Source organism: Gouania willdenowi, chromosome 6 (assembly GCF_900634775.1).
Source record: "Gouania willdenowi chromosome 6, fGouWil2.1, whole genome shotgun sequence".
In the NCBI taxonomy this organism is placed as follows: domain Eukaryota; kingdom Metazoa; phylum Chordata; class Actinopteri; order Blenniiformes; family Gobiesocidae; genus Gouania; species Gouania willdenowi.
In genome coordinates this window covers 3,357,774-3,384,672 of record NC_041049.1, presented here as the reverse complement: position 1 = coordinate 3,384,672, position 26,899 = coordinate 3,357,774, and the positions used below count along the sequence as shown (strand labels likewise).

The 26,899-nt window shown below is 35.9% G+C and overlaps 1 protein-coding gene across 1 annotated transcript in view; it reads left to right on the top strand.

Moving 5' to 3' along the window:
- The first annotated feature begins 2,805 nt into the window (after nucleotides 1-2,805).
- The window catches only part of lin7a (lin-7 homolog A (C. elegans)), a 49,709-nt gene continuing 25,615 nt past the window's right edge, over nucleotides 2,806-26,899 (top strand). Inside the window, exon 1 of the mRNA XM_028451247.1 lies at nucleotides 2,806-2,867. Coding sequence (XP_028307048.1) covers nucleotides 2,831-2,867 — 37 coding nt within the window. The 5' untranslated portion in view covers nucleotides 2,806-2,830. The remainder of the gene's footprint in view (nucleotides 2,868-26,899) is intronic.

The window sequence follows — 26,899 nt, the reverse complement described above, 5'->3', positions numbered from 1 at the left end:
AATAAATTAAAAACAGATCTGTGGGAGCAAAAAAAAAAAGATCTGGGGAGGAAAAAAATAATTAAAAAAAATATCTGACGGAGCAAAAAAATATATGCGGGAGAATTATATATATATATATATATATATATATATATATATATATATATATATATATATATATATACATAATATTTCAAGATCTGAGGGAGCAAAAAAAAAGAAAATAAAAAGATCAAAGGAAGCAAAAAAAGATATTTTCTTGTGTGTGCAAAATTTGTCTAAAATGAACATAATTTGCTCTCGGTTGATCAGAATCCGTCTTCTCTTGTGGAAAATTTGTTTCTGCACCGAATTGTTTTATAGTCTTTATTTACTTACACAAAATAGATTTTTTTCTTTCACAGAATCAGTCTTTTTTTTCATGCAAAATTAGTTTTTGCTGTTTGTTGGCTTTTTCTTGTCTAGTTGGGATTAGGACAGTTTTGATGGAGAAAATAATTTTAGGCAAATCAAGAATAATCTTGTCTTTCATTGTGAAGAATTTATGTTTACTTGCACAAAACTGGTCTTTTTTTCACTTTTTTGCACAATATTTGTGCTAGAATTTTTTTTCACGTGAATAATTTGTCTTTGCTCATATTTTGCATTTGCAAATTTTTTGGTGCAGAATTTATGTTTACTCGCACAAAACTGGTCTTCACTTCACTTTTTTCTTGAAATTTTTTTTGCACCAAAAAGTCTTTCTTTATCTCCACTTGCACAGATTTAGTCTTTGCTTGTGTTGCGTTGCCTTTGCTGGTGCTGGATTGTGGCACAAGTGTAACACCATACGTGCCGACACGCTCTCAAAGAACTGAAGGAATGTGAACTCTGACCCGGATGTGCTTGAGGCAGTGGGCGGAGCCTCTTATCAGAGTTCTTGCTCAGTTCTGCTCTGTTATCAGTGTGGGGAAACAAAACCAGATGGAATCATAAGAAAAAGGTTGAATTGGTCAGTTGGTTTATTGCTTTGCTGTGATACAAGATGTTTCTCAGTGCGAACAGGGTGTGGCACATGTTACACATGAAACCCAAACTCTTCAGTGTGTGTGTGTGTGTGTCTACACTACTTTTTCCAGTCTATGGTCTAAACGTGATCAGTGGTCGTGTCTCGTCCACCATCGGTCATCATCAGAGCGTTGTAATCCCACCGTATGGATGAGCCAGTAATCCTGCCGTGTCCTCTTTCTACGCTCTAAGCCTTCCCCTCAAACATCTGTATGCTGGTGCATGATGGGAGCCACATGTGGATTCCAAAAGCACACAAATAGACTCTAAAAACACACAAAATCAACAAGAAAATACACAAATCAACTCTAAAAGCACACAAATAAACTATAAAACAACAAAATCATTCTAAACGCACACAAATTGACTCCAAAATCACACAAATAGACTACAAACACACAAAATGACAGCAAAAACACAAAATACCTTTAAAACAAACAAATTAACAAGAGAATACGCAAATATACTCAAAAACACACAACATGACTCCAAATACACTTAATATGACTCCAAAAGCATATAAATCCACTAATAACACGCAATATGACAGCAAAAACAAACAAATCAACAAGAAAACACAGAAATAGACTCCAAAAACACACAAATAGACTATAAATACACACAAAATGACAGCAAAAACACATAAAATACTTTAAAAACACTCACTCATACACATCAACAACAGAAACACACAAATTAACTTTAAAAACACACAAAATTATTCCAAAAAACACACAAATCAGCAACGAAAATACACAAATTGACTCCGAAAACACAACCCTTGAAAACAAAAATACATGAAATGATTCCAAAATGCCCCAAAATCTAGAAAATAATTCTAAAAATACACAAAATGACAAAAACACACAAATCAACAATAAAAACAATCAATAAAGTCAATAAAAGACACACAAATAGACTCCACAAACACACAAATAGACTCCACAAACACACAAAATGACAGCAAAAACACACAAAATACCTTTAAAACAAACAAATCAACAAAAAAAATACACAAATCCACTCAAAAAAACACACAAAATGACTCCAAAAACAAATAAATCGACTAATAACACAAAATGACTGCAAAAACAAACAAATCAACCAGAAAATACACACATTGACTTCAAATCACACAAAATGACAGCAAAAACACATAAAATACTTTAAAAACACACACTCATACACATCAACAACAGAAATACACAAATCACTTCTAAAAACGCACAAAATTATTTAAAAAAACACACAAATCAGCAACTAAAATACACAAATTGACTCCGAAAACACAAACATCAAAAACAAAAATACACAAAATGATTCTCAAAATACACAAAAATGCCCCAAAACCTAGAAAATAATCCTAAAAATACACAAAATGACAAAAATACACAAATCAATGAACAATGAAAACATCTAAAAATGAAAAAAACTCCATAAACACAAATTGACTAAAATACACAAAATGCTTCTGATAAAAGCTGCCTGTGTTGTTCTGGACTTTTTTCTCTCAGTATTTCATTTTTTGATTTAAAAATAAAAAAAAAATCTCAAAATAAAAGCTGACATTTTATGGGTTTGTTTTTGCCTCGTGATTAATAAAATATGTTGAATAATATTTTGATCTCCTTGATGATGAAGCAGGTGATGAGATGATGAGGATTAACCAATCACAGCATCCTCTCTCTCTGTGTGATGCTGCAGCTCTGCTCTCCTCCTCCTCCTCCTCCTCCTCCTCCTCCTCCTCCTCCTCCTCTTCCTCCTCCTCCTCTTCCTCAGTCAGTCCTCAGTAGCAGCAGTGATGGCGACACTAGTCCAACCGCTGTCTCTGGATCGAGGTAAGGAACCTCTGTTTTTCCTCCTCAACGGGATCATTAGTGCAGGTTGGTCCCGTGCGCGCGGTGCGTGTGCGCGCGGTGCGTGTCAGTGCAATTTGCTTGGTTTTCTCTCCGTCTGTTCCGTGCGCGCTCCCGCAGGAATGAGCGCTCCCTGCTGGGTTTTAATACGCGGGCGCGTGCGTGGGAAAACAAGCATCTGTGTTGTGTTGTGGAAGCTCTCGTGCACACGCCTGGTGCTCGTGTGAGTTGCAGAAGTTTTGGGTGAAGCAAAGTCCAGATGTCACACCTCCCGGGCTCGTGCACGAGCACCGCGCGTGCACAGTGTAATTTGGTGCGTAATGATGCTGCGCGTGTTGTGCGTGCGAGAGGAAGAAGGGAGGTGTGTGTGTGTGTGTGTGTGTGTGGGGTACTACAAGGGATGCTAAACCTGATGCTGCAGCAGTGGGACCTCATGCACGCGCACTGAAGGATTAACTAATTAATTAAAAGATGAGGTTTTTAATTAGTCATGGAGCAGATATTCTGATAACATAACATCATATTTATATATTATACAAACTGACTCTGATTGAGTTTAACCGACTCGTATTTCAAAATAAAAGACAATTTCAACCACTTCAATGCAACACAAAACAATTATTTAAATGTAATGAAGATGCAAAATAAATAAATTAGGATTTATTTCTAGTTAAAGCTGTTGTTTGCAATCAATCGGCCCTTACTTTTTTTTTTTTAGCATTTAACTGTATCCTATAAAGCAGACATGGGAAACTATAGAGGCCCCCGGTCCAATTCTGTGCAGCACAAAAAAAACACAGAAAACACACAACTGAGAGAAAATTACACACACACACACACACAAAAAAAAAACTGACGACTATAAACATATATACGTATATATATATATATATATATATATATGTATATATATATATATATATATATATATATATATATATATATATATATATATATATATATATATATATATATATATATATATATATATATATATATATAAATAACAAAAATGCACAAAATTACATCAAAAACAAAACAAAAACTAAACCACACAAAATTAGAGAAAAATTCAAATATACAAAAAACAACTGTAAAATATTCAAAGGACACCAAAAATACAAATAAATGACAACAAAACTGCACTAAATTTACTAAATGAGACCCAAAAACATGCAAGATGACTTCAAATGTACAAAAAATAGCTGGAAAATATACAAATTGACACCAAAAATACACAAAACAAAAACTAAACCACACAAAATTGGAGAAAAATTTACAAAATGAGTCCAAAAACAAACAAGACAACTACAAAGGGACACCAAAAAACACAAAAGACAACAAAATACACAAAATTACTCTAAAAACATACAAGTCGACCACAAATATGCAAAAAATAACTGGAATTTACAAAATGAGACCAAAAACATGCAAGACGACTTCAAATATACAAAAAAATGACTGGAAAATATACAAAAGGATGCCAAAAATGCACAAAACAAAAACAATGTCTATACAAATGGCTTTAAAAACAAAAAAAATTAAAGCTGCCAGCAGCGATGAACGAGTCGTCGCAACCACACGCATGTCGGGACGTGGCGAACGTTGAGGTGTGTTGCAGGTCGGGGTGTGGCTGAAATGTTGAAGTGTTGAGACACAGCTGACCATTTTCAAGGATTATATCACTAACTTTCCTGCATTGTTCTGTGATAATATAATGTCTATGATTTCCTTTTACCAATAGGTGGCGCTATGACTGTCAATGGCGGTTGGGTTTAACCATAACTAATTTTTTTGGCAAACTCATAATTACCATAAGCTTCACGCACCACGCGGTCCCTCTATGCTGTGAGAAATTCCTGTTGTGGTAGAAAGAAATAACAGTATTTACCCAGATCAGGGAAATCCTCAGTGTACTGAAGTAATAGTTCTTCAGTACACTGAAGAATTCTGACATCACTTTCTACAGTGATGATGTCAGAATTCTACAGAATTTCGTAGAAGTTCCACAGTGATGATGTCATCAGTCCAAGCTGGGAACCAGTACAATTTTCAAGGGGGCGCTATTGAGTCATTTTACCATTCACATGTGCAATTACCCCAAAATATCACATTTTTCGCCAGTCCTAAAATGCGTACACATTTTAATTAGTTTTTGAATGTGTTTAGGCCCTCAAAAAATGCAATCGTTTCCTTTATTAGAAAAATAATAATAAAAACGGTGCATTTCAATAGGGTCCACGCACCGTTGGCCCTAATTATTCCATAAACGCACAAAACAGCAACAAAACACATAAAATGACTAAAAACTTCATCAAAATCATACTGAGACGAGCTGAAATGTGAATTTGACTCTTAATAATGAAGAATAATGTGTTATTGTTTATTTATTACTTAAGTTGATGTGCTTTGGTGGACCTTCACGTCTTCTCTAGAATCACCTGGACCTGGAGCTCTTCTTTAACTAAGCGAATATCATCTCTCCGTCTCTGCTCTCAGCCTCACTTATGAAGGTCTTTGAAGGCTTCACAGACATTGAACGTTTCACAGCTTTCACTAAAATGTCACATCTTCATCCTCCCTCCATCCTCTGGACAAAAGAGAGAAAGACTCTCCTCCAAAGATCAACAGATTAAAAGACGAAGCTAATCTGACATTTTCACACCAATCCTTTGATTATTATCTCACTTTAAAAGATACATTTTCATCAAATTTATGGTTGATAATCTTGATTGATGATCTCGTCCTCGTTCCTGATGATATGAGATAGCGGTGTTGTGATTCAACTGGTAGACATTATTAATTAGTGATCATATTTCATCAAGTGGTTGTTGCTGCCGTAATAATACAAACATACGGATGTAATAATACAAGAAAACGTTTTTTTTTTATTAATACAAGAATACACTTGTAATATTACAAGAAATATGAATTTTACAAAAATAGAGTTGCAATAATTCAAGAATTTTAATTGTAATTTTATAAGATTAAAGTCAGAAAGTACACAAATATACTTGTAATATTACAATAAATATGAATTGTAATTTTACAAGAATAAGGTCACAATAATATAAAATATAAACTTGTAATATTACAAGATTTTTTTTTACATTTACAAGAATAAATTCATAAAATTACAAGAATAAATTCATAAAATTACAAGAAAAATATGTTGTTGAATTAGTTAATAATACACAGTGAACTTGTAATATTACAAGAATGTTTTTTAATTTTACAAGATTAAAGTCAGAAAGTACACAAATATACTTGTAATATTACAAGAAATATGAATTGTAATTTTACAAGAATAAGGTCACAATAATATAAAATATAAACTTGTAATATTACAAGATTTTTTTTTTTTTAATTTTACAAGAATAAATTCATAAAATTACAAGAAAAATATGTTGTTGAATTAGTTAATAATACACAGTGAACTTGTAATATTACAAGAATGTTTTTTAATTTTACAAGTATAAATTTTTCACATTTGAAGAAGAAAAAAAAATTACTTTACAAGTTTTTTTACTTGTACAAGAATGAAGTCCTAATAATAATAAACTACATAAAAGGAAAAAATGTTAAACTTTTTTTTTTAATTAACTTTACAAGGAAAAAATTCGCAATAATTCAAGAACAAACTTGTAATATTAAGATATATTTTTTGTAATTTTACAACAATAAAGTCACAATAATACAAACATAAACTTGTCATATTAGAAGAAGAAATTGTAATTTTTCAAGAATATAATTGTTAAATTTTACAGATTAAAATTACAATAATTCAAGAATAAATGTGTAATATTACAAAAAAAATTATTTACAAGAATAAAGTCATAATGATATACAAATAAACTTGTAGTATTACAAGAAAAAAAATGTTAATTTAGAACAATTTTTTTTTCTTTTTTATTTTATTTTACAACAAAAAAAAATTATTTTAAAAGAACACATTTGTAAAAGTCATAATATTACCAGAATATAGTAATTCTCATTAAATGATGACTTTCTTCTTGTAATAGGACTTTAATCTCATAAAAATATGACTTTATTCTTGTAAATTACATGTTTTTTTTCTCATAAAATGAGGATTTTTCTTTGTAGAATTATGAATTTTTTTTTCTTGTGACTGTAGGGTTTTATTCTCACACTAAAATATGTTTTTCTTCTTTTAAATCAAGACTTCATTCTCAAAGTCAATTGTTGTTTTTTCTTCCAATGTGGCCCTAAAACGTCATCGTAGACTTTTGGGTTAGTGCATAAACATATCTAGTAGTAAACCATAAACATGTTTATGATCACGTACAGTAGGAGATCCTTTACAGTAGCAACAGCCACAGCATCATTTCATTTGTGACCCTCATAGCACTGACCTACATGTTCTAATTTAATGCACTGCTGTGTAAACTTCAATGTCTGCGTGCAGCCGAGCTTCACTGATGCCCAGTCTGTTTGCTTCACTGAAATGAATAAAACTAAAGCACCGCCCACCGACCTCACGACTGAAGAGAAAAAAGGCTTTTAACAGCCATAATTTCAGCTTTCAGATGAAATAATGAGGTTTTTGTTGAGTGGAAATGGTGAGTTTGCAATAGATTGATCCATAATAATCACATGATGCTGTGGCAGGGATTCAAGCGGTGACTGAGCAGGCAGCTGTAATGATAATAATCTGTCAAACAGGTAACATTAAAGGCTTCCCTTTGGAGGAAACACTATTATTACTGATGTCTGTTGTTGGACTCAGGCTCATCTCAGGCCTCACAGACACATAATGTGATTTAATGGTGAGCCAAACATGACCTGCCTGAGAAAATGTTTTTTAACTTAAAGGGGCAGTAATATGAAAAATTAACTTTCTAATGGTTTTGCTACAGTGATAAACATCCCTTTAGCCTCATTCAGAGGGTCAGAGTTGAAAAAGTTCTGTTTCCTCCCTCCCTTGTTATTCTACATCAGCTTTAAACGAGACAGTTGGATTTTTCTCACGTGATGACGTCACAATGCGGAAACTCCTCCTCCTGACAATCCTGGCTCCTCCTACCCTAAAAGAATGTGAGCTCCTCCCACTCAAACTACCTCACAGCTAAAACAACGTGATTTAATATAGAATATATATTATACTTTACTGTCATATATGTAAAGCTACATACACAAAATGTGTTCTGTGCATTTAACCCCTCCCTAAGGAGCAGTGGGCAGCCACGGTGTAGCACCCAGAGCAGTTCCATTTTTGGTATTTGTATTATATCGCCTTGTTTCTCCTTTGACAAGATCTGACGTGTTTGTGACCCAATGTGACGCAGCGGTTGGACAAAACAGTGGACTATCACCTTGAATAGACTAATCCTGTAATCAGTAGTGGTAAGGAGGAGAAGAAAGTGACGTAGCAGCTCCAGTGAGTGCTTGAAGCAGCTGACTCAGCTGATTGACTCTGCTGCTGCTGCTGCTGCACACACACCCTGAAACAGTGTTTGACTGACTCACAATCACAATAGCCGCTTAAATAATCTCGTGTTTTACTGTTATGTGCAGTTTTTTTGGCTAAAAACAATGACAAGAGTGTGTGGATAGAAAAAGAAAATCGCTAGTGTTCAGCTGTTGTGTGAAGTCAGCGTCTACAGACACGCCCACTCATGAATATGCATAGGCCCCAAAATAGCCTGTTTTTAGAACTGCTCAGAAAAGGACTTTTCAGAGGCTAAAACTCTGGAAAACAGGCGAGTTTGGGAAAATAAACCTATGTTGTTGGGGTTCTTAGAACAAATGGAGAAGGGTGGAAATTAGCATAATACTGGACTTTTAAAGAGGCGGTATTAGAAAAAAATCACTTTATAATGGTTTTACTACAGTGATATACATCCCTTTAGCCTCATTCAGAGGGTCAAAGTTGAAAAAGTTCTGTTTCCTCCCTCCCTTGTTATTCTATATTTTGTAAAAAGTCAGCTCCAAACGGGCTTTTTTCTCACGTGATGATGTCACAATGCGGAAACTCCTCCTCCTGACAATCCTGGCTCCTCCTACCCTATAAGAATGTGAGCTCCTCCCTCTCAAACTACCTCACAGCTATAAACATAGCAAAGGCAGGTTTATATTACAGTTAATCAGACCAGCTACATTTAATAAAAGGAAAATCATATATAAGAAGTTTAACTTAGTATAGTTAGAAATAAGTATTTACTGAATATTCAACAAATTTTAATAGAAAATAGTTTCAAGGACAATGTTTAAACGTAAATAAAAGCTAGCATGCTAAGTAGCATATGGGTTAGCTAAGATCAGCTACATTTATGTAAAAATGAAAGGAAATCAAATATAAGAAGTGTAGCTATGCATAGATAAAAATAAGTATTTATTGAATAAACAAAATAACTTTAATAGAAAAGAGATTTGGGGCTGAAGTTCAAATGGAAACTAAGAACTAGCATGCTAGTGTTACCTGAGATTAGCTAACTCAAATAAGTCATTTTCATGTCGTATAACTTTGGAATTCCTCAAAATTACAAAAAATTAACACATTAAACTAAATATGTAATACAAAAATGAATAAACTATTTTTACTGAGTTATGAGACAGAATTTTCAATGTAAACAAAAGAAACTAACATGCTATCTATGGGTTAGCTAAAGTAGAACAGAAAGGAAGGAGTTAACAGATGTGGGTTTCCATGCGGCTCAGTGACCTCAGCGCCCTTCCTCTTATTGTTTGATAAGTAGTGAACTTCCCTCTCACTTTGCTTCAAGAAAAGCTGTCATGTGTTTGTGTGGCTAATATTTACCTTCAGATTAACCTTTAGAGAGCAATAACAACATGTTCAGAAGGCAGGAACTTTAACTGCTGGGATAACAGGAATGTCCAGTGGGAACGTTAAACTTTTACCAATAGGCATGTACAGAACAACCAAAACACCATCGGTTTAAAGGTCCAGTATTATGTAAATTTTCACCCGTCTCCATTTGTTCTAAGAACTCCAACAACATAGAGGTTTATTTTCCCAAACTCGGCTGTTTTCCAGAGATTTCTCTGAAAAGTGACTTTCTGAGCAGTTCTAAAAACAGGCTGTTTTGGGGCCTACTTATGCATATTCATGAGTAGGCGTGTCTGTAGATGCTGACTCCACACAACAGCTGATCACTAGCAATTTTCTTCTGCTATCCACACACTCTTGTTATTGTTTTCAGCCAAAAAACTGCACATTACAGTAAAACACATAGATATTTAAGCAGCTATTATGATTGTGAGTCAGACAAACACTGTTTCAGAGCTGCTACATCGCTTTCTTCTCCTCCTTACCACTACTGATTACAGGAATAGTCCATTCAAGGTGATAGTCCACTGTTTTGTCCAACCACTGCGTCGCATTGTGTCAAAAACACGTTCGAACATGTCAAAGGAGATACAAGGTGATATAACAGGTACTAAAAATGGAACTGCTCCGGGTGCTACAACCTGGCTGCCCACTGCTCCTCAGGGAAGGGTTAAATGCTGAAAACACATTAGGTGGATGTATCTTTACATATATGACAATAAAGTATAACATACTGTATATTTTATATTAAACCGCAGTGTTTGTTTAAGCTGTGAGATAGTTTGAGAGGGAGGAGCTCACATTCTTATAGGGCAGGAAGAGCCAGGATTGTCAGGAAGAGGAGTTTCCGCTAGGTGACTTCAAGTAGCGAAAAAAAATCTAACTGGCCCGTTCGGAGCTGACTTTTTACAAAATGTAGAATAATAAGAGAAGGAGGGAGGAAACAGAACTTTTTCAACTTTGACCCTCTGAATGAGGCTAAAGGGATGTCTATCACTGTAGCAAAACCATTAGAAAGTGATTTTTTCATAATACAGCCCCTATAAACAATATTAGGTTATTTTTGAGCTTCTCTGTCTGTAAATTCTATCTCAGAAAATCTTTCCAATATTGACATCTTTTGATGGTAAAGACCTACAGTCAACTAGAGATTCATGCCAACCACAATGTGTGTAAAATATACAATAATGCAAAAATGATTAGTAACAAATGATAATGTTGACAACAAATATTTGCGTCAACGCATTGCTTAATGTTGTAAATCAGGCCGGTGGCCGCTTTCTGCTTCAGTTTTGCTGCAGTACCATAACATGAACTGCTGGGTGCAGTGTCGCTTCACCATTTACATTGTGAGGAAGATTTGTGCAACAGAAGAAGAACCAACCTAAAGTCTCCTGTCAGTACCCAATCCTTTCACAGGCCTAATCGTTTCAGATCCTTTCAACGTATGCGCTTAGACACGTCACTTCCTTCACTCGCAATTTTTACGACAGAGCTCCTGGGAAGTAAACCAACCATATGACGTTTGTTAAATATTTTAATAGTCACAAATATGTGACTGTTTTGTGGCGTTTTTAATTGTCAATTAAAAAAAACAACAACAAAAAAAATGGATAAAAACACAACGTTGACAATCAAAAACCAAACAGAAAATAAAATAAACACCAAAATATATCAGAATTCACTCAAAACACATGATTTCTTATTATTTTTTGAATGGCATGGTTTCAACCTTTTAATAGTGCACAACCTGCCGTAAAATAGGCCGACCAGATGTAGACGCGTTGACACATGCATTGAAAGGATCAAACCATCAGGCCCGCGAAAAAATTGGACACTGACGTCTCCAAAGTTTGGGACCATTTCACTGAAAACTTATAGTACACACCTGAGGTAGAACTAACATCTGTGACATTAAACTAACAATGAAATGTTAGAATCAAAGCAGCAGAAAACTATTTTATATAAACAGTATATTTATTAAAAAAAATTATCTCAATAACATTTCAACATGAGTGAAGCCTTGAAAGAATGAGAATGAGAATGTTGACTCGAGCGCCAACAAATAACTTGTAATTTTAAAATAACAAATTAATTCATATATATTTTTTACAGTCACTATGTTTAATAGTACTTCAAATATTTGTATATTCTGTACATTATATTAAAGGCACACTGTGTAACCTTTGGCCACTAGGGGCACTAGACCTGTAACTTTCACGTCAAGCGCCCCGAGTGGCCACAAGCGCTGCAGCACTGTCGCAAAAATCAGTCAGTGCCTTGTATTTTGATTGTGTATACAGACAATAGTTGACCTGTAACTTCGGGATAAGGATTGGCTCTAAGGGCTGGGTTGGTCGGGCTGGGGTGCGAAGCGGGGCTGGGCTCGCGTCGCAGCTGGCGCTTTAAACTTTGTGCTTGCCTCGGCCATGACCAGGAGTCGAACAGGCGGAAAAACCTTTTAGCCCAATGAGTATATCCGAGCCTGTGGTCACGTGACTGCCGTAAAGTGATACGTTCCCCAGACTTTCTCCAAGTCACATGACCTGGCCAAAGACGGTCCGTCTCTCCAAACATACATGGGTGGTATTTTAAGAGGGAAGCCCCGCTCGGAGCATTGATACTGTCATATAAAATAACTCCTATTGGTCAACTCTTCAGGTCAAAAAGTCTGCGGTATGCCTTTAAGAATTGTATTTTTTAGAATGAAACTGTAATGCAAACTTTTGACCACTAGGGGGGAAATGCTCCCCCTGCCCCCGCAAACTCTGCGTATGCTGCCAACATGATGCAATTATGATATCTTTACTCACATGTTTGAGGGAAGCCCTGAATATAAGTGCTTTGTATTGTTTTCCGCAAAGTGAAGAAAATACTTTGTTTATGACTATACTGTAATCTATTGAACTTTATTCATATATTTAGAAGGTTTGATTTTATAGGTTTTATATACTTTTAATACTATTGCTTCTTTTTTTCATGTACTTTTTGATTAATTTATTTGTAATTTGGTTACTTTTTTTTAAAAAGAAGAGTTAACTCTTACTAATAGTGTGATGACTTCTTATTTTTGGTGTCTCTGCTGTGATTTTCTGTGATATCTCACCTAATAACTGCTCCATATTTAATACTATAGTTGATTTATTTCCTCAGTTTGGTTTGTGTGTGTGTGATATGAGATATATTTCGGTACATGTCCAGTACTTTTTGTGTATTCCGATGTGACTTCCGCACATTTATCACAACACCAGACGTTACACCATAATCACACCTTGCACATTTATACTCAAACAGTCGTTTCATGTTTCCTTCTCTCCATAACAATGAGGAATATCTTTTCTGTGCGTCATTGTTTGTTAAAAACCTCCTCATTAAAAAAACTGCAGCGTCACCGCTCTGCTGTCGGGGTGAGACATAATTGCTCTCCATCTGTTTCGCTCGGTCGTGCAGCGCATTAGGAAGGATCGCAGAAGGTTCTCGTCGAATGGTGGGAGAATCTTTCCAGATGTTTTGCACATATGGATGTAGAAAATTCCCTGGAGTGGTGAACGTGTTTTCCAGGTTGAGGGGGAATCTGAATTCTTGTTTTTGGTTTTACTGGCAACCGATCTCTGAAATAGGAAGAATAAAGCATTTTCTCTGACATTCTAAAGCTAAAAATCTATTGTGTTTAGAGATGAAAATAAAAAATACTTAAGCTGGCAGATCCTAAAGCGTTTCATCTGCTCACTTTTACATTCAAACATTCGCCAGGTGCGACTTATTCTTTATTTTTCTTGAAAATAGTAAATTTCTTGGAAATTATACACGTGTGACACATTGTCCAGAAATTACGGTAATGAACTTATGCATCAATAACTTATTGTAACTTAAATTACATTTTAAAAATGCTTCATTGAAAAGAGTTGTTTCTTTTTTGCGTGACATCAGATCTTTTGTGTAGGAATAACAGTGCGAACAAAATTTACCAGATTTACCAAGTTAAAACAAAGCTGCCGGTTGTTAATTATCTGTACTTTGCTGTATAAAGAAAATCCTTTCAAAATAAAGGCACAAGATGTTTTTCTTACAACTATACACAAAATTAACTAAAGACCACATTTATACAGAAGAATGACAACAAGTAATCACAAAATAACTGAAGATTTTTCACAAAATATCAACAGAAATACACAAAATGACTCCAAACATCTGTCTATAAAAGCAAGGAATCTTTCCCTCTCTCTCTGTGTGTGTGTGTGTGTGTGTGTGTGCTCCTCAAATATCGCTGCAAATCAGGCTCAGACCGACCTGAGACTTTCAACATGGCTGCTGCTTGGTTCAAGGGTGTGCAACGTTGGATTTGCTTGGACTGCAATGATACAGTTCATAAATTATTTAATAAAATTGTCTTAAGTGCAGCTTTGCAGAACAGCGCAATGTCGACAGGTAGTCATGTTACTCAGGACAAGTTGAAAGCTGCGTAGAATCTACAGGAGTGACTGCACAAAGGGCTTTAGAAACAACATATTTAATACAATATTCGACCATTAATACCCTTTAATTATCCTCAAAACAGAAATGTAACCAGATTCAGCCTTCAAAAGACTTTCAACTATCATGCTGTTGCATCACTGTTTTTGCTTTTTCCCAATGGCTAAAAAAGCAAGTGGTACTTTCACGTTAATGGAATGGGGTTCAACTCCCTACTGTGTCGTTAAAAGCCTAAATATATGAAACACAATAGTTATCACTCTACACATATAACAACAACCCTAAATGTCCCTGACGTCCCACCTTCAAACAAAACACAACCTCATTTAACATCCATGAAAAAGATACTGAACCTCCCACTTTTCTATAGCAACACACACTTCCTATGGACACTGCATTAGTATAGTAAAATACACAATGTGCCTGTACTACAAAGCTGGATTTCCTCTTATCGCGCAAACTTCCAGGATTTCATCAGTGTGTGTTGTATCATGGCGCTGGCTAGCTTCTTCTGTGGTCAGGACCAGGTTATGAAGCGGATAAGATCTTAGTGAGTACTAAAGTCCCGCCTCCTGAACAATCACTTATTTTTTTTATCATCCCTAAGATTCGTATTGTCTCATCTCATGCTTTTACGCATTAACAGTGTCAGCAGCTTCCTGCCTGTGTTCTTTTCTCAGTGTTGTTTTTGTTCTGAATTATGGCTTTTAATTTTTCACATTTTTAAAGAGTTATTCATCAATTGTGATGTAAGTTGCTCTACAGTTTCTCCGTTTGTGATTGGTCTGACACTGCAATCTCCGCCCATTTCATGTGAACGCGCCCGTAGCCTGAAATCACCTCGCTTAAGTGAATGTGTTTATATCCTGCTTCATAGTACAGCTGCCCTCTGACAGAGAATGTTTGGTTAGGTGAAGCAAACGGAGAGATAGCCCAGATTTACTTATCCAGCTTTGTATTACAGGCCCAATATAACTACTATGATATACAAATATAACTGAGAATATTCAAAACATCAACAAAAAATACATAAAATGACAAATATTATACACAGAAATAACTAAAGGACAACTATTATACACAAAATGACAACACTTATGCATAAAATAATTGTAAAATACACAAAATGTTATGAAAAATACACAAAATGTCATGAAAAATACACAAAATGACTCAAAAAACCAACAAAACAAACACACTTATTCTAAAACAAATGTGTTATTGCTCAGATTTGTCATCATTCTAAATAATGACATGAATGTTGATCATGTGACCCTCAGATCAGAGACAGCCACATGTTTGTGAGCTTCCCTGGTGTTTTGTCTAATCAGGAACTCCTTGGTGTCGTGTCCGAGCACATGAGAGCTTTATTTCTGTGGTGATTCACTCAGCTGCTGGTTCTACGCTGCGTCACCCTGGGGTGGCGTTTCTAAAGCCGTGCTATGGCCAGCAGAGCTAATCTGATGGCCCACTTTCCCACACAGCACACAGCAGAGTGCTGTTAAATGCACTCAAGCCAAGGCTTTGTTCTCGCTCCTTTCACTCAGGGTCATTCCAGTTGAAGATGGAGAAAGTTATAAAAGAAATAAATCACCACACTTTATAAATCCATGGAAATCTCTGGATTTCCACCCAAATGTGTTTCTGGCACACTTAAAATGTCCAAATATGCGCTATGGGAATAAATCTAGCGTATATGTGAAAGCTGAGATGTTGAACTTTACATCTATGATGTAATTACACTGGTTTTATTCTCACGTGTGAGGGAAACCTTTCAAATCACCGTTCAGGAGTGAAGAAAAAAATAACAGCTGGTTTTTAAACTGACCTTCTAGATTGTATATTTCTGTTACAGTTGGGCTACTCAACTGGTGGGTTGGGGCCCAAAATTGGGTCGCCGACCCTTTTCTCAAATAAATTTAAGATTGTTTTGCTCTTATTGTTAAATTCTCTCTTCAAATACAACACCCCAAGAGGGCGAGAGGAAGATTCTTTAAAATGATGAACATATACAGTAAAAAAAACTATTTATTTTATTTTTATTTATAGATTAAAAAATATTTAATAAAAATATTAATGAAATATTTGAATAAATTTATGATTAAATGATAATAATTGCAAATGTATAAATTATAGATATTTAATAGGGTAAGCATGTGATTGAGGGATTTTAAGGGAAGAGGGGGGATTAAATGACTCAAATGAATTGGATCAATTTAGTCAGTTTGACTCAGATAAACCTGGATCGGTGATTTAAAGGGAATTTAACGGTGCACTTTTGTAATAACCTTAGACGTGGATGTCAGAACATGGTTTTAGTTAAACATGAATCTCTATCAGAAAAAAAGAGAAAGGTATTTATAATTCACTTACATATGTGGAAAACTTTAAGGGACAGATGTCAGTCTATCTCCGATTCTGACTTTAAAATTCCTTGAAATTTCGACCAATTTTTAAAAAAAATTTGCAGAATTTTTGTGGGATAATTTACGAGAAATTACAGCGATTTCCTTTTTTTTTCTTCTTCTTTTTTTAAAGGAAAGTTCTTGCAAATAGTCTACGATTAAAAACATTTTTTGAAATTTCAACCAATTTTTCCCAAAATTTGCAGGAATCTTGTAATAATTTAGGAGAAATTAAAGAGATTTCTTTATTTTTCTAATAAAGGAAAGCTCTTGGAAATATTTATGATTAAAACTTCAAAATTCCTCGAGATTTTGACCAATTAAATAAACATACAGGATCTGTGTGATCATTTAGGAGAAATTACAGGGATTTATTCATTTTTTAAATAAAGGAACATTCTTGGAAATAGACTATTATTAAAAAGAGAATTTCATTGTTTTTTGTGAATTTTACACCTGTTACCACTGTCATTCTTTTCCGTACTGGACTCTTTAGTTTACCCTGGAAGTTTGATGATCCCTGTTTCCTGGCTCTGCCTGTCGACATTGTCCACTGCACACTGAGGGATGAGGCCACTTAAAACCCTGACATCTATCGACTGGAACAGGCTTACACTGTGTACTTTACTTCCCGTTAAAGCACTTCATTGAACATGTGAAGCTGCTGCTTGATGCAAAGCCTGTGCAATCATCACATTCCAGCGAGGAAAGATCCGATCGGGAAAGGTTTGGGTTTGTTTGTGGAGATTAAAGATGAAAACGTCAGAGGTATGTGCGGTGATGAAGAAATGGCTCTAATGAGGAGTGTGTCAGAGCAAATGAAGGCAGAGAAAGGACAACCAGGCCCTCGACCTCTGTGTAATGAGCAGAAAATGGTGGTATGTCTGATATCGTCATAATCCTTTTATCTTGATGAAATGTATTCAGACTCAATCAGCTGATATGAACCAGGAATAGACGGACAGATGGGAGCTAAAAACAAACCTAATGGAACTGAACAATGTATAGTTTCTCATTATCCTGTGAATTAGATACATAGTGTTAGTGGGTCAGGTTTGTTTATTTATAGTAGTGGTGCGACTCAATTAAGAAAAAAAAAATGTAATTCATTAGAGATTTTGTAATTAATTAATTAATTAATTAATTAATCTAAATAAATGGCCAAACAAAATTTGACGCAGGTTCCAACTATTTTCCAGTTTAAATGGATGTTGGTATATGACTGAATCAATGAAAACAACAAATGAGCTTAAACAACTTAATAGTGTTTATTAATTCCATCACTGAATGCTAACATAATGTGTAATATGAATACAAAATATTATGATTGCATTGTTCACATTGTTTTTAACTAAGATAAATTTATGCTTTTCTGGATTTTTTGTAAACTTTCTCAAACAAATGTGTTTTTGTATTAAAGGGGACATATCATGGTTTTAAATCCTTCCTTTTTACATATAAATCATACAGTTGTGGTCTATATAAAGCGGAACTGCAATGCTTGGGTTTGAATTCCTCATTATTATAGCTCCACCCCTTTTCTACCCCTTTTCTGATGTGCTTCTGAGAGCAACTCGTTTTGGTGCTGTCTCTTTAAATGCAAATGAGACACTTCATACCCCGCCCCCTCTTCAGGTGACACTCGGTTCAACTCCACCCTGCTCGGCCATTTTTGTAGTTTGATAGAAGAGATACGGCTATGTAGCGGAGCATAAACTTTTTATTCAGAGGTTATTTACACAATGTCAACAACGTTAGACTTGTCCATCCAGCTTTACATGTTCCAGCCAGAGTCTGACCCAGCGGAGCGAGATGAAAATGAAGATGATGAACCTGCAGAACCCTAACAAGTGAGCTAGCACAAGCACCAAGCTAAAGCTAGCGCCAAGCTAACGTCACAAAATGCATTTTAATACAGTCTTTTCAAAGACAAAAACGGCAAAATAAAATGACTAATGAAAACTTTAGACTTAAATTAAATCACGTAGGCCATATTATCAAGATTCTAAAACGAGCACACAGCGCTAACATATGAAGTCTGAAGACGTGCAACTGCTAATGCTAACAAAACAATGACAGGGACGTCTTATCATCACACTTTTTAGCGTTATTTCCAGCTTACAGAAGTGCTCTGTTCATCGTCTCCAAAGATAGAAGGAATTGAACCCTCAATCAGACAAAGTCTTTCTGTAAATCCTTCTTTATACTGGTGGAGGTTGATGAAGCAGTCATCCTTGAAGTGCTTCACACACTAAAATGACCTTACCCACAGATGTGGGTACATTTCTGTGAAAAATAAAACTCAACCAGACACTTTGAAAAGGTTCTGATGCTGGGAGACGGTGTAATGAAGCGTGTGGGTTACTACATCCAACAACCAAACATTTTGACTTATCCTCTCGTAACTTCAGCATCCTTGAGCTTGGACTACAAAATAAAAGCGAGAAGTAAAAATGGCGGATTGCTCGAAGTGTTGGACCTGGAGTTGATGAACTAATTTGGCAGTTCAGCTGCAAATACTGTGATGTAATAGTTCAAAAAACATAATATAGAATAGAAAAATCGAAACAGATTGAAAAATATGAGCAAAACAGAATATAAAGATATCTAGGCAAGGCAAGGCAAGGCAAGGCAAATTTATTTATATAGCGCATTTCATACTCAAGGCAACTCAATGTGCTTTACATGATAAAACATTCAATTGTTTAAAATCAATAAGAACATTTAAATCAATAAGAACAATTAAAATCATCAGTAAAATCAATTAAAATCATCAGTAAAATCATCATTACATCAACAACATGACAAAAAATCTCTCTCTCAATCATATGCAGTAGAGAAAAAAAGTGCCTTTAACTTTGATTTAAAAATGTTCACATTGGATGCTGACTTCAGCTCCGCTGGCAGTTTGTTCCACTTCTTTGCAGCATAACAACTAAAAGCAGCATCACCATGTTTACTGTGAGCTCTTGTCTCCACTATCTGACCTGTGTCCATAGATCTGAGAGACCTGCTGGGTTCATACCTGACCAACATGTCACTGATGTATTCTGGACCAAACCCATTCACAGATTTATACACCAGCAGCAGAACCTTAAAGTCTATTCTGAGGCTGACTGGGAGCCAGTGTAAAGACTTTAAAACTGGAGTAATGTGCTCTGACCTCTTTGTTCTGGTTAAGACCCGAGCTGCAGCGTTCTGAACCAGCTGTAGCTGTTTGATGCTCTTTTGGGGGATTCCTGTCAGAAGACCATTACAATAGTCCAGTCTGCTGGTGATAAAAGCATGGACCAGTTTCTCCTGATCTTTCTGAGCCATTAAACCTTTCACTCTGGAGATGTTCTTTAGGTGGTAGAAGGCTGTTTTTGTGATAGATTTGATCTGACTGCTGAATGTAAGATCTGAGTCAATCAGAACACCAAGGTTTTTGACTTGGTCTTTAGCTTTTAAAGATCGAGACTCAAGATAATTGCTGACAGCAGTCCTCTTTTCCTTGTTACCAAAGACAATCACCTCCGTCTTGTCATGGTTTAGTTGAAGGAAGTTTTCACTCATCCAGCAGTTTACTTTTTCTAAACAGTCACACAACACCTCAATGGGACCATGGTCATCTGGGTTCAGTGATAGATATAGTTGTGTGTCATCTGCATAGCTCTGATAATCAACCTTACAGTTCTGTAAAATTTGTCCTAAAGGAAGCATGTAAAGGTTAAACAGAAGGGGTCCAAGAACAGATCCCTGAGGAACCCCACAGGACATTGGTAATCTGTCAGATTCAAAGTTTCCAATGCTTACAAAATAGCTTCGCTCCTCCAAGTATGACTTAAACCATTGCATTACTTTTCCATTTAGTCCGACCCATGTTTGCAATCTGTGCAACAAAATTGTATGATCTACAGTGTCAAATGCAGCACTTAGATCCAACAGAATGAGAACAGATACTTTTCCTGAATCAGTGTTCAACCTTATGTCATTGATCACTTTGATAAGAGCAGTTTCAGTGCTGTGATGAGAACGAAAACCTGACTGAAATTTATCAAATATTTTGTTGAATGTTAAGAATTGACTCAGTTGGTTGAAGACCACCTTCTCAATGATCTTGGCCATGAATGGAAGGTTGCTGATTGGTCTATAGTTAGCCAGTATAGAGGCATCCAGTGTTCTCTTTTTTAACAGCGGTTTCACAGCAGCTACTTTCAGGGATTTTGGTACGGTGCCTGATTGGAATGAGCAGTTAATTATCTGACACAGATCAGTGACAATTGACTTTACAACAGTTTTAAAGAGTTTGAGGGTATTGTGTCAAGGCAACACGTTGATGGATTCAGCTGCTGAACAGTTTCCTCTATTGTTTTTGGGTTCACTGTAATAAACTCTAACATTGTAATTGACTCATCCCTCAGTGGTTGAAGCTGTTCAAGCTTTTTGTGATTTTGCTGGTTTGTTCTGATGTTTGACCTTATTGATTGTATTTTTTCATTGAAATATACAGCAAATTCATTGCATTTTCCAGCTGACAGTAATTCAGGGGCTATCTGATCTGGGGGGGTTGTGAGCTTTTCAATTACAGAAAACAACGTGCGAGAGTTGTTGACATTTTTGGCAATAATTTCAGAAAAGTATTGCTGCCTTGCTTTGAACAAGCCATCATTGAATTTTCGCAGACTTATTTTGTATAGTTCTAGATGAATTTGGAGTTTTGTTGATCTCCATTTACGCTCAGCTCTTCTACAGTCAGATTTCAAATTCTGCATTATCTCAGTCCTCCTCCAAGGTGTTTTCTGTGTGTTTGGTTTTCTCTTAGTTTTGATTGGAGCCACCACATCTATGACATTACAGACGTTTCTATTATACTCATCCAGAAGATCATCAACTGTCTCAGCACTCAATGTTGGTGTCATTGCTATGGCTTCCATAAACTGTGCACTTGTGTTCTCATTTATGTACCTTTTCTTTAAACACACATAACTAGGGGGAACAGATGTTACAGTCTCTAGGTCAAAAAAGACACAGAAATGATCAGATAGAGCTAAGTCTCTTACATCAACAGCAGAGATATCAACACCTTTAGAGATAACCAGATCCAAAGTGTGACCTTGAGTGTGTGTCGGACCAGTCACATGTTGTGTAAGACCAAAAGTATCCATTAAAGCATACAGTTCTTTGGAAGTATTGTCCATGTTATTGTCTACATGAATATTTAAGTCACCTGTTATTATTAAAAAGTTGTATTCAGTGCATACAACTGACAGCAGTTCAGCGAACTCATCCATGAATTCTCCAGAATATTTTGGGGGTCTATAAATGACTAAAAACAGAACTCTTGAATCACCCTTCAGTAAGAATGACATATATTCAAAGGAGATAAAATCACCAAATGTTATTTCTTTGCACTGAAATATTGATTTAAAAATGGCAGCAACTCCACCACCTTTCCTGCAAGTACGACACTTATTTAAATAAATAAAGTCTTGTGGCGCACTTTCATTGAGAATAGTATTACTGATACCATCATTCAACCATGTTTCATTAAGAAATAAAAAGTCCAAGTGATGTGTCAAAATAAAATCATTAATTATTAGTGACTTGTTAACAAGAGATCTAACATTAAGAAGAGCTAATTTTAAAGACTTTACTGGAGACACTGGTGGACTTTTTGGATGACATGTTATAGGAGTCAAATTTTTATCTCTATAAAGCTTTTGCTTTTCTTTAATTTCACAATTTTACCTGTGTTACCTGTCACCACAGGAATTAAAGAAGCTGCATTAACTCCATAGGGCCCTGACTTTTTCTGGTTGTTCCTAAAAATAGAGCTATTGCAGTCTGGACCCAGCACACATCAGGCCTGTGTCGCTCTAAGTTGAACACAGCTGGCCTGAGGAGAAGAGTGATCCTGAGCCTGGTATCTTCGAGGAGGGATGGGTGGTGCAGATTGACCATGGTGGGGTAAAGGGTGGGGTGTTAGTCTTGTGCCAGCCAGAACCAGCTCGTTCATCTGGGCAGTTAAATCCAAGAAGGCAGGGGTAGGAGAGAAGCTGGATGAGGTGGAAGTAGGTGAATTTTGGGGTGAAGCAGGTGGGTCCTGAGATGCGGGGGTTGGGTTGACCTCTTCATTTTGGCGATTTTTATTTCTTGCTGGAAGCTCATTGACTCCATGTTCTTTCCTTGTTGTTTTGTTCTCCGATGGTACATGTTGTCCTCTGTCTTTATCAGAACTGATAGCAGTGTGACTGGTGAAGTAAAACAAGTTGGATGTGAAGAGTTTTACTCCAGCCTTGTTTAGACACAGTCCATCTGCTCTAAAAAGATGACGACGTTCCCAAAAAATAGGAAAATTTTCTATAAAATTTAGTGAAAGGGCAGCACAAGCCGAAGACAGAAATTTATTCAAAGAGTAAATCCTTGAGAATTTCAGATCTCCTTTGCGGACTGGAGGTATCGGGCCACTGATGAACACTTTAGGCTGTATACAGCTCACAGTTTTTAGCAGATGGGTGAAATCCAGCTTTAACACCTCAGACTCCTCCTTGGCTAAATCATTTAACCCAAAATGAATCACAACATTTTTCAAATGTGGGTAATCTGCAACGATATGCAAGATTTTGTCAGCCAGGTCTGATACTGTGTCATTAGGTAAGCAGATCACTTTCACGTTGCTGCTAAACATCTTCTGAGCATCTTTAACAGAAACGTCTCCCACTATCAGTGTGTGAGGTTGTTGCTTTGGCCTACCATGTCGCTTTTGTTTTCCTGAAGCACTTTCAGTCTTCGCAGTTCCAGAAGGTTGTGTGTTGACCTCATTAGAGCCAGATCCTAGGTCATTCAGCAGTGGGGCGAATCGATTACCCAGTTCTACATGAAACTGGGTTTGTGACTTGGTGATACTCCTGCCTTTAGCAGATGTCCACTTTTGTGCCTGGGCAGACAAGGGAGTTGATGTTGAGGCTGCAGTCTGCGAAGCCAGTGCAGGCCAGTCCGTCTCATTATTGATATCAGGGCGCTTTGCTCGGCCCGTTAGCCTTTGAAGTGGATATGACTTTTTCTTAGGCTTAGCTCCCAGAGTATTCCAGGGAGGACTCGCACCTGTTGGCTTATCAACGGGAACAGGATCCTCCCTAGGCCTGATAGCTTTGTTATTCTACGGAGCACCTGAAGAGACTAATTTGATTTTTTCTGTACTTCTAAGCACTCTAAATATACAACAAAATGCATTCAAGGGCTAAAAAAGTGGATTTAGCATGATATGTCCCCTTTAAAATTTAAAAAGCATCACTTAGCCCAGAACATTCCAGAGAAGTGTAAACTGAACAGTGTAAAATAGTTAAAATATCTGTAGATATCATTAAATAAACAGAGCATCTGATGAAGCTGATGAATGTTTAGCATTGAGGTCCGAGCTGCTACGTGTTTAGCATTGAGGTGCCATCTGCTACATGTTTAGCATTGAGGTGCTAGCTGCTACGTGTTTAGCATTGAGGTGCTAGCTGCTGCATGCTTAGCACTGCGGTACTAGCTGAGGCTAGCAGAGCTCCTCTTTCTTGCACAATTTTCACACAACTGGGCTTTAGTTTTCCATCCAGTGTTTTTATTTAAACTACAATTAACGTCCAGAAATCACCGCAATGACTCTCCTCTGGTTCTCCTGTTTCTTGTATTGTGGTCTGTGCATCATTATTATGGGTGTACCGGGAACTTGTGCAATGAGAAACGTTCTGCACTGTTTAGAGTGCAAAAAACTTACTTTTATTTTTCTGTAATTAATTAATCGCAATTGATGCAATTAACGCAAGTTCCAGCACTAATACAAAGTTTTATTTTGTTATTGTTTAATTTATTTTTTTATTTTTATTTTATTTTCATGGTAAATTAAGATACCAAACGTCTTTTTATTCGTATCATATATTGCCTAATATTTTAACCCAACACAGCAAATATATTAGCAGAGGTTTATTCTGGTTATTTTTGTCTAAAGTCCTTGTAGAGCAGAGCTTGACATCTCTTGTCTGCTTTCAATGAACCTTTTCTCTCAAAATGAATCTGCGTTTCCAAGAGGATCAATATAATCCACCACGCTTCAGTGCACGGTGCTCGAAATGGAAACAAGCATTGGATTTCTGTGTGGAATGTTAATAATGTCCGTGTGTTAGTCAGAGGTGAAGCGGTTTGTGTTTACTGTTTCCTATTTACAGCCAGGTCGGATATTCACAGCAGTCTGAGTCCCACGCTGCTTTTATCGTGGCTGTAAAAGCCATATTCATATTCCCCCAAATTCAACACTGTGGTGCAGATATAAATGTGGAAACTTGTTTTCATTCTCAGCAGTTGTTTTGAGCTTTGAGAACAAATTCACACACGTCTCACCATCCTTTCGATAGCTTTTCTTCAGCCTGCTCTTAACTAGTGCGGCTCCAGGGCCCCAAAAAGGACTTTTACAACCAAGTTGAGACTCAAAACAAAGAACAGCTTCTAAGTTGGAGCTTTTTAAGGAAGAAATAAAACAGAATTTTATAGTGCAACCTCACAGAAAATAACTATTTCATCTCGGGAACACAAAATGACTCTAAAAACAACAAAAGTAAAGAAAAGAAAAAAACACAAAACAACCAAAAAACTACAAATACCAAACAGACTTCAAAAACCCATAAAATGAAAATCCACAACAAAAGTACATGTAATAAAAAAAATTTAAATAAAAAAACACACAAATTTACAAGAAAGATAAAGAATATATGGTAAAAACTAAAACATGGAAAACAAGAGAAACACAAAATGACTACAAAAATACAAAAAATTACAAATAAAGACAAATAAAAAACAGACTTCTAAAAAACACACAAAACCAACAAAAGAAAAAAAATATGCAAAGCAACCAAAACCCACAAAATTACTTCAAAAACACACAAAACAAGGATAAAAACACACAAAAATACCCCCAAACTAGACAAAACATGGACATAACACATTAAATGAGCACAAAAATACACAAAAGGAAACATGCTCAACAACAACAAACCATAAAGCGACAACAAGAAATAAAAAGTTTCATCTCTAAACAAAAGTATGTTCACGACCCACTGAAAACAAAGCTGCCACCCACACCATACCTAGGATCCTAAAAAAAATATTTAATTTTTCCAAATTAGGTTTTATTTTCTCCCAAATTCCATGTTTTCCACTTTAAATTTTTAAAATTCAGTTTTCTTAGAAATATTAATAATTTTTTTCAGAAAATATTAGATTTTAACTCCTGTGAGGAAACTAAATAAATACTAAAAAATAAAAAACCCATAATAAAACAAAAATATGTGTCAAAAATAAAGTAATATACAATTAAAAGAGAGCAGCATTAATGTCACCTGATTTCCTCTCAGGGATCAATGGTTTACTGAATCTGATCAGGTTTATTGATTAAGTTTTGATCAACTTAATTTAAATTAATCTAATTTAAATTATCCTGATGACATCATTCCAGACCGTAATGATTAAACAAAACTAAAAGGATGCAACAGTTATTTCACCACTAGGGGTCAGAATATTTGACAGTGTCAGAAGTTATCAATAATCTACAATGTTTCAGACTCTACAATCACTGGCATTGGTGTTCTTGTCCACAACAACAGAACAACTTTATCCACAGAACATCTGTAGCTCTGATGAGATGTTGTTTAAACACACTGAGCAGGTGAAACTGATGAAGCTGACTCATGTTTTCATGAAGTGATGCAGCACTACATGAGAAACGAATGGAGTTTCACAGACACAGTAAAGTTAAGCGGGCACTGGTGGCTCTGGATTTAGGAGTCAGTGATGATTTGTGTAGTTTTTTGGTCATTTAGATGGTGTTTGTGGTGGTTTAGACATTGTTTGATGCAGCCAGGATGCACCTAATGAGGGGTCCCTGGAAACATTACCCCATAAAAAAACGTTCTTTGCCTCATGATGATGGCGTTTCAATGCCGATTCTGTCCATTTCTGCGTTTAATCGTTTTCATTGGTCGATTCCGTGATTCCGTCCGCGATTCCATTAACGTGGATTTTATAGGGCCCTACATACCAAACCCACGTGTAGAGAACCTCTGCTTTAAACTCTTCAATTGTTCTTATTTTTCCTTTTTGACAGAGGAAGCAGAAGTACGCACTTCCTTCATTTCAGTAAAAGTTAAAGTGCTAACATGACTTCTTTTTACAGAAGTTGTACCTAAGTAATGGTTTGTTTATTGATTGTTGATTCACATCTTTGTAAGAAAGTATTTATACTCTTTTTTTTTTTTTTTTTTTTTGTGACTGTGTATGGTTTCTGTATGGGACCCATTTAAACCCACAAT